Source organism: Leishmania major, chromosome 30, assembly GCF_000002725.2.
Source record: "Leishmania major strain Friedlin complete genome, chromosome 30".
In the NCBI taxonomy this organism is placed as follows: domain Eukaryota; phylum Euglenozoa; class Kinetoplastea; order Trypanosomatida; family Trypanosomatidae; genus Leishmania; species Leishmania major.
The window spans coordinates 970,001-977,500 of NC_007271.2; the positions used below are offsets into that span (position 1 = coordinate 970,001).

The window sequence follows — 7,500 nt, forward strand, 5'->3', positions numbered from 1 at the left end:
TGTTGCCGAGAAGCGCCGCTGGCGACAGCTGGGCCGGGAGCCGCGCTTACAAGTCGGGGTGTTGCCAGTGTATCATGCCAGGGACGATGTGAGTCGGAATATCGTCGACGATGCCGGCAAAGTCGGGCGACGATGTCTGCAGGGCCGCCTTGTCGCTGATGCACTTCTTCAGATACACAGGCTGCACTCCAGGCGAAACCCGCATGTCGCGGTTCTTGAGGGAGCGGTGGTAACCGACAATAAAGTCGATCACATGATGCCCCTTGGCGCGGGACTCCCCCCCCCAGTCCATCGTCTCTGGTATGGGAGGAAGTGGCGCGCGCGTCGGTCGCATTGGTGCGGTGGGTGCGCGTCTCGTAAGGGTGTAGGAAAGGAAGGCAACAAGTAAAGCAGCGAGAGGAGTGGTGGAGAGACTGAAAGAGATGAACAGGGGCAGGGGTGGCTCCTGGTGTGCCACGAATGTTTTCAAGTCAGTCAGGGATTTGGAGAGAAGGGAGGAAGAGGAGGAGGGAAGGGGCTGTGGCCGGGCAAACAAGCGCGTGTGTCAGTGTGCGGAAATCAGAGCAAAGCCATCAGAGAGAGAAAGAGCGCGCGAGCAGGACCGCATTCTGCGGAGGTCATCCCATCATCGTTGCTGGTGATGTCCTTTCGCTCGAAACGCGACAGCGCACAACACAAGAGAATGTCCGCCAGGCGTTGTTGGTAACCCGCCCCCTCCCCCGGCAAAGAGAGAGAGAGAGAGACGAGGCGCACAAGCGTACACAAGAAAGCAGGAAAGGAAGACAAAAAAAAAAAAGAAATGCCGATAACGGCGCCCTTGTCAACAGCAGGAAGAAGAGAAGAGCCACGCAAAAGAAGAGAGAGCGACGGGGAAATGGCAGAAGAGGTTGGTAAAGACGCAGTCGCCATGAGAACATTTGACGGCCCACTGGTTTAGCATAGGCGAAGAGGATGACAACTCCGTCACCGAAGTATTCACCGAGATGCATCATCGAGCACAGGGAACAAAGAGATCTGGTGGAGGCAGCAGCAGAGCAGCAAAGTATCCGTCGGTGAAGCAAACCGCCTCCGTCCTCCTCCCCTCGAGAGAGTCCATGGGAGAGGCGGAGAGAGGCATGCAGTGCAGCTGCGCTGCTCATCATCTCCTGCGCACGCGCAGCGGGGGGCGCTTGTTCACTTCGAAGTTCTTCGGTGCAGCCATCTGTAAGCGTTGTTCGTCTCAAACTGTACGCACCCATGAAACGCAGCTCGCGCGCGGAGCGCAAAATGCTGCTGCGGAGTCTAAAGAGGTCCTCACGATACGCTCAGCGTGACGGACAGAAAAATCTAGACAGAGAAGTAAGCAGTCTTCGTCATCCGTGTGCTCACACGCGTCAGAGCAACGGTATCTGTCACCGCGCAGAGATGGCAGTAGTTGAAGCAGACACACGAGCATCGGTCCCGGATGCGTGGAAAGGAAGGGGGAGGCAAGCCATAACTAAGCGCCATACCGAGTGACGCCTCTGGTAGCTCAAGTTACTCTCCCCACGCCACCCTAACTTAGCGCTATGTTACGCTGTCTATGCTCCGGTTCCCTAATCTGGAAACGGCCGCTCCGTCTTGTCCGCTCCTCGTTCCGCGACCTCACGCAGGTACGGCTACCACCTGCGACGTAGCATTCTTGGGAGAGCAAAACGACATCCAAGCCGTACCCTGCGCCAATGCCACCGCAGTTACCTCGGTGCCCGAAAACGCCGCCGAGGCGCCGGCAGTGCCTGCAGGCACATCAAGCGTGCCTGCACGGCCGCTAGGCCTCGGCAGCCGTAGTAGCGTCTCCGCAGACCAATACACCGTCGGATCCGGCACGTCTGCTGTATCGATGAGGGCAAGGCGACCCGCCAAGTCTCCTGCAGCGATGCGGCCGTTGTCCATCGCAACACAACGCACTGGCGAACGCCTGTTGCTCATGCCAAATGCCTGCTCCCGCTGCGGGCCCTCGGCGCAGCGCAGTGTGAAGACTCGACCCCCAACAGTGCCGACACAGACCTCTGGTGTGTCGCGTGAGACCGCGAGGCAAGTGATCTGATCTGGTAGCGAGAGCACCGAACTGGGAGAGCTTCGATAACGCGTGTCGTAGAGCAACACCTTGCCGTCGTAGTTGGCCACAACAAAGGTGTGCAGCTGCAGCGGCACCGCAGCGACGGCACGCCCAGCGGCGGGGTTCGCCAAACTCATGCGCAGCTGCGAACGCTCCACGTCAACGATCGCGGCCCCTTGCTCGGTGCACGTCAGCAGGCAGTTTGGCTGGGCTGGAATTTCAGAGAGAGAACGAATCGGAAACGAGTCAGGGGTTGCATAACACGACGTCAACGCACGCGAGCGGCGCGACACGACCGTCACACTGCCACAAGACGATCCCACAGCGAAAAGTTGGCCTGCATTGAAGAAGCATGAAGACATCAGCGGCTCCTCGCCGATCGTGTGATAGGGGTAGCTCTCCACATTGCTGGCCGACAGCCCTGCGGCGAGGTTGGCACCGTAGAAGCGTTCGTCGAGATTGAAGACGTGCATTCCGTTGAGAATGGTGGTGACGAGGCTTGACGACGTGGCGCAGTCGTAGCACATCGACGACACCGTGCCCACCACCTCCAGCCGGCACGCTGTCTTGGTCGGGGGCTCGTATGTGCTTCCCATCGTCGGTGCGCTGAGGAATTAATGAAGAGAGCACGGGCGACAGAAAAAAAGGCACGAAAAGGAGAAGACGACGATGCAACGAGAGCACAGAGCAACGGCGACGGTGTGCAAGGTCGATCCATCGTGAGAGGAATCCGCGAGTGCTTGCCCAAGGCTTCGAAGGAGTGCAGGCAGTCTCTCAGTTGCGTGTTCGACCGCTGACTGAAAGAGCTCGCTCCGCTTCGCCCGAGTTCTTTCATTGTTTTTCGCATTTCGTTCTTTTTTGTCCGGAAGATGGGCCACTTTTCTCTCTCTCTCTTTGCACCTGTGGTGGGCGCTGCGTGAGTCCATAACCGTTTCCTCGCGCTTGCCTGTGAGCAAGGGCAACACAGCAGAGTCTTGCCGCCGACGTCGACACACACACACACACAGCGACAGGCACACATAGAAACGCATGCGCAATGGCTCATCATCGCAGCAGTCTCCTGTTTTTCATCTTGCAGGAAATGAAGGGAAACTGCGTATTCTGCACTGGACTAGGAAGCGTGCTGCCGCTCATCGCGGCGCTGAGCACGCAGCTTCATGTACTTGAACGGGTAAAGGGCGACTCCGACCGCCGCGCCGACACCAACGGCGGCTGGTACATGAACAGGGCCAAACGCGACGAAGCACTTGACGTTTAGTCGCACAAACTCGTGGCGGCGAAGCTTCCACGTCGGCTCATTCACGATCGCCCACAGACCCGGGTAGAAGAGGTGCGAGGCAAAAAGGCAACTCACGGCAGGGACCTCGGCGGTGACCGGGCCGAGGTACGGCATGAAGCCCTCCTTGGCTCTGGGGTTCGAGATAAACGGTTCGACCAGTACCCAGTACGCCGCGGTGCTTGCGAGGAAGTTTACATAGAAGAAGTCACTCATCATTCGAGGAATGATGGACTTCTTGTTCTCTTGCGTCTGCGAAAGCTTGAGCAGCGGCGACATCGGGGCAGCGGCGCAGAGCGGTATGGCGAAGAGGATGCCGCACAGCACCGTGCGAATGACACGGCGGTACGTCGCGTACTCACCGAACGCATCCCCGCGCGTGACCCCGCTACTCTGCGTAGTCGTGTACCGCGACACTGCAGAAGGATATGGAATGTAGGACATTCTACTTCAGACCCCTCCGTGTGAAGGAGTCAAGCGGGGAGAGAAATGATCAGGTACAACACCAAAATGCGTGACCAGAGGTGGTCAGACCGCACACACGATGCCGTGCCGAAGCAGAGACGTCGGCGACGGCAAGGACAAGAGCAAACGGCGCATTCGAAGAATGACGGGAAGGAAGAGGATGAAGCAACGATGTCCGTATGTCCGCGGCACGCCTGAACGCACTACCACCCCTCCCCCCCCCTCAGTGGCCATGCAAGACTCTGCCCTCCCCTCCCTCCATTGTGCCGCCCACGCGCTCGCCAGACAGCGCTGCAGCGCAGCAGTCGTAAAGGGGGTTGAAACGCAGAGGAGGTAGGGCACACACACACACCGCCGTGTGTCGGCACCTCTACCCTCTCCTGTGCAGCTCAGCTGCATTGTCGGCGCCGCCTTCGCCGCGCAACATCTGCTGCTTCAGACGTGCAAAAGCGTAAAGCCAATGCGCTCACGTAGGCATGCCCGCAAAGGCGAAGCGGGCAGTATGCAGCAGCCGTTGTTATGACGCTAGTGCAGTTTACGGGAGTCCCTCATGACTCCTGATTAGGGTTGCCTCGTGTTTGGCAGCTGTTACGCGCAACGGTGAAGTTATAAAGGAGAAACAAACAAACACGCAGACGACAGTGCGAAAACAGGAGCTCGCCTCTCCCCATATCCGCATCATGACTTTGAGACCACGCGCCTCGATTCGCGCGCACCACGACCGCTGCCAGACCGAATGAGAGAGATGGCGAACACACGCGCGACCCATGAGGACGGAGTTCGCGATCACATGTGCGCGGTGGAGATTTTCTTGTTGTGCGGCCAATGCTTGTACCACTCCACATCTGCTGCGTTGATGCGTGGTCGCACTTTCTGCAGGGCCGCATCGACGTCGGCCACCGTCACATGAGACGCATGCGCGTTGGCTGTGATGGCGTGAAACGCGGCCTCTTTCACCACCGCTACGACCTCGGCACCGGTGTAGCCATCTGTCCGCTCTGCCACGTAGCTAGCCGTGAGATCCGCCACCACTGGCAGGTGCTGGAATTGGATGTCCGTGATGGCGCACCGCTCTGGTAAGGTGGGCAGCCCAACGTAGACGCGACGGTCAATGCGTCCGGGACGCAGCACCGCGCCGTCGACGTTATCTGGACGATTTGTCGCCGCCACAAACACGAGTGCGTTCTTCTTTTCTTCAAAGGCGGCCGGCAGCCCATCCAGCTCGGTGAGGAACTGCGATATGACGCGATCCGACACGCCGCCGCGACCGCGGTGGCCGCACATGCCATCTAACTCATCGATGAACACGACGCACGGGCTCGCCGCACGGGCACGCTCGAAGATGTCGCGCACCGCCTTCTCGCTATCGCCCACCCACTTCGAGAACACCTCCGGTCCCTTCACAGAGATGAAGTTCATGTGACTCTCGTTCGCCAGCGCCTTGGCTAGCATCGTCTTGCTACAGCCCGGAGGGCCGTAGAGGAGCACACCCTTTGGTGGAGTCAAGTTGAACTCGGTGAAGACCCAACTGTGCTTCCCCAGGCACCAGTCCACCACATCACAGAGGGTCTGCTTCGCCTCTGCGCTTCCGCCGATGTCTGCCCACGTCACACTCGGAATCGACACCTCGAAGCGCTTGAGCGACGAAGGATGCACCGCAGCTGACGCCGCGCGAAGGTCCGCCTCTGTTGGCTCGGTTGACTGACGCGCTTGGAACGCTCGCACCACTGATGTCTCGACGAGTCGATGCAAGTCGCGTTGTGTGAAGCCGTGTGCGCGCTCTGCCACCTCCAGTAGGCAGTCCTCGCTGACGCCAGGCCCTGCCGCTGCACCGCCACGACGCAGCTCCGAGAGGCACGTCCGGAGACATACGAGCCGCTCCTGTGCGCCACTCGGCATCTCCAGCGACACAACGCTCCCGCCAAAGAGAGTGGCACCGGTTAGACATGCGTCGAGACTCGCCAGTGTCGGCGCACTCGCAACCACGCGCACATCGAGACAACGGCTCTGCAAGTCGAGCAGCTCAGCAGCCACGGCATGGGCGATGAGGGACATCGCCCAACGAGACCCGGCAGAGGACGCCTCGCGGGCGCAGATAAGATGCAAATCATCCATGACTACCGTCGCCGGCGCCGACTGACGCGCGCGTTCAAACACCTCGTGCAGCACCGTGGCTGTGCTCACCTCGCTGCCCTCACCCTGCGGCAGTTGGTCCACGTGAATCCACTCTATGTACCTTGTAGGCCCAGTCGCGGCGGCCGAAGACGTGGGACCGTCCATGCGCCCCTGCTGCTCTGCCTGGGGGGCCGTGGAGGCATGGCGAGCGAGCCAGCGACTCTTGCCGACGCCAGCGTCCCCCACTACGAGGGTGCACAAGCACCCAAAGGAAGAGGCGCCGCTGTCCTGATGCTTCTCAGCCGTGACGTCTGCGATCGGAGTTGATGCGCACGGCGGTGCGCCGCTTGAGGTCTCTGCCGCACTGCCACTGCTACAAAGGCGCACCTCTGTCGAATCCGTCACCATTCCCCAAGCAGCTGCGGGCTCGGCCGCCGGCGTCGACCGTTTTCCCTCTCCACACGCAACGCTCAAGTCCACCACCTCCAGCGCGATGCGATGGGTCAACACACGTTGGGTGATGCGTAGGTGCACATACCCGATCTTGTGGTGCAGCGTCCGGCGGAACAGCGCCTGCCACTCCACTGTAGATGCGATCGACGGCACGATAGCATCAGCCATGTCAGCGTCACGCGCGTTTTCGGGGACCACCATCGCCAGCGTCACGGACCGCAACGTCGGCATGCCATTCAGAGGGAGAAGAACCGGACAAATTGCGACAGACGAAACGTCGACCAAAACAGCAGCCGCATCATCGTTCACGAAGATCTTGTCTGGTGCCACAGCGGACCCGCGCATCGGTCGCACTCCCGCGTACACGTCTCCGTAGCTTGTGCAGAGGTGCACAACGTGTCCGCTCTGCAGCCCAAGGCGGTGCATTACGCGGGTGGCGAGAAGACACTCGCTCGGCCCGAGAGCTCCATCCACGCCCATGGCAAGCATGATCGGGGCCACATCACGGCCCTTCCCCGCAGGCACGTTGGAATCGCCATGTGGAACGGAAGACAAAGCAGCGGCGAGTATCGGCGACATGCGCTGCTTTCCTTCGCTCTTGGGTGAGCCCGTCTCTGGTGACGCTGCCGGCAGCGACTTCATGGCAGCCGCAGGAGCGGTAGCTAACGCGGGAGAAGAGAGAGCCTGGTTAGCCGTGGTGCTGCGCTTCGTACCTGCGGTCTGAGGGCGACTCTTGAGATCATCTGCTTTGGTGGTGTTGCACGCCTCGCGTTGAGGCGGCATCCGCGCTGCAAAACGAGCGCGTCCACTCTCGCACCTCGCTTCCAGCTGACATGCCGGACCCTGAGACGGCACCGCCGGCTCTGCAGCTCTCAAAGAACTGGAGGACGCCGACGAGGAAGTCGAAGTGCTCGAGCCGCTGGTAGAGTCGACAAGCTTGTGAGGTCGAGAAAAGCGATTTCGATCTGGTGCACGGCCGCGGGAAGCCTGCACAAACGCGGTACCGTCAGCATTGGGCCGGAGGGGTGGCACGAGCCGCTTCTTTGCAGGCATAAAAAGAACAGGGCGAGCACGATGATGCGCAGAGAGAAATCCTGGATGCAGACATGATCGA

The 7,500-nt window shown here is 60.2% G+C and overlaps 3 protein-coding genes and 1 pseudogene across 3 annotated transcripts, besides 1 other annotated feature; all 4 read right to left on the bottom strand.

Annotated features, from left to right (window-relative positions):
• LMJF_30_2500 overlaps positions 1–334 on the bottom strand; it is a 1,030-nt pseudogene extending 696 nt beyond the window's left edge.
• Positions 1–334: part of a sequence feature that runs on past the window's edge.
• A 1,289-nt stretch (positions 335–1,623) lies between these two features.
• Positions 1,624–2,673, bottom strand: LMJF_30_2520 (conserved hypothetical protein; the record flags this gene model as incomplete). Its single annotated transcript, XM_001684803.1, has 1 exon — positions 1,624–2,673. The coding sequence occupies one exon, from the start codon at positions 2,671–2,673 to the stop codon at positions 1,624–1,626; it is 1,050 nt and encodes a 349-aa protein (XP_001684855.1).
• Positions 2,674–3,188: 515 nt separating this feature from the next.
• On the bottom strand, positions 3,189–3,797 carry LMJF_30_2530 (conserved hypothetical protein; the record flags this gene model as incomplete). Its single annotated transcript, XM_001684804.1, has 1 exon — positions 3,189–3,797. The coding sequence occupies one exon, from the start codon at positions 3,795–3,797 to the stop codon at positions 3,189–3,191; it is 609 nt and encodes a 202-aa protein (XP_001684856.1).
• An 807-nt stretch (positions 3,798–4,604) lies between these two features.
• Positions 4,605–7,028, bottom strand: LMJF_30_2540 (AAA family ATPase-like protein; the record flags this gene model as incomplete). Its single annotated transcript, XM_001684805.1, has 1 exon — positions 4,605–7,028. One exon carries the CDS (start codon positions 7,026–7,028, stop codon positions 4,605–4,607), a length of 2,424 nt encoding a protein of 807 aa, XP_001684857.1.
• Positions 7,029–7,500: the final 472 nt, after the last annotated feature.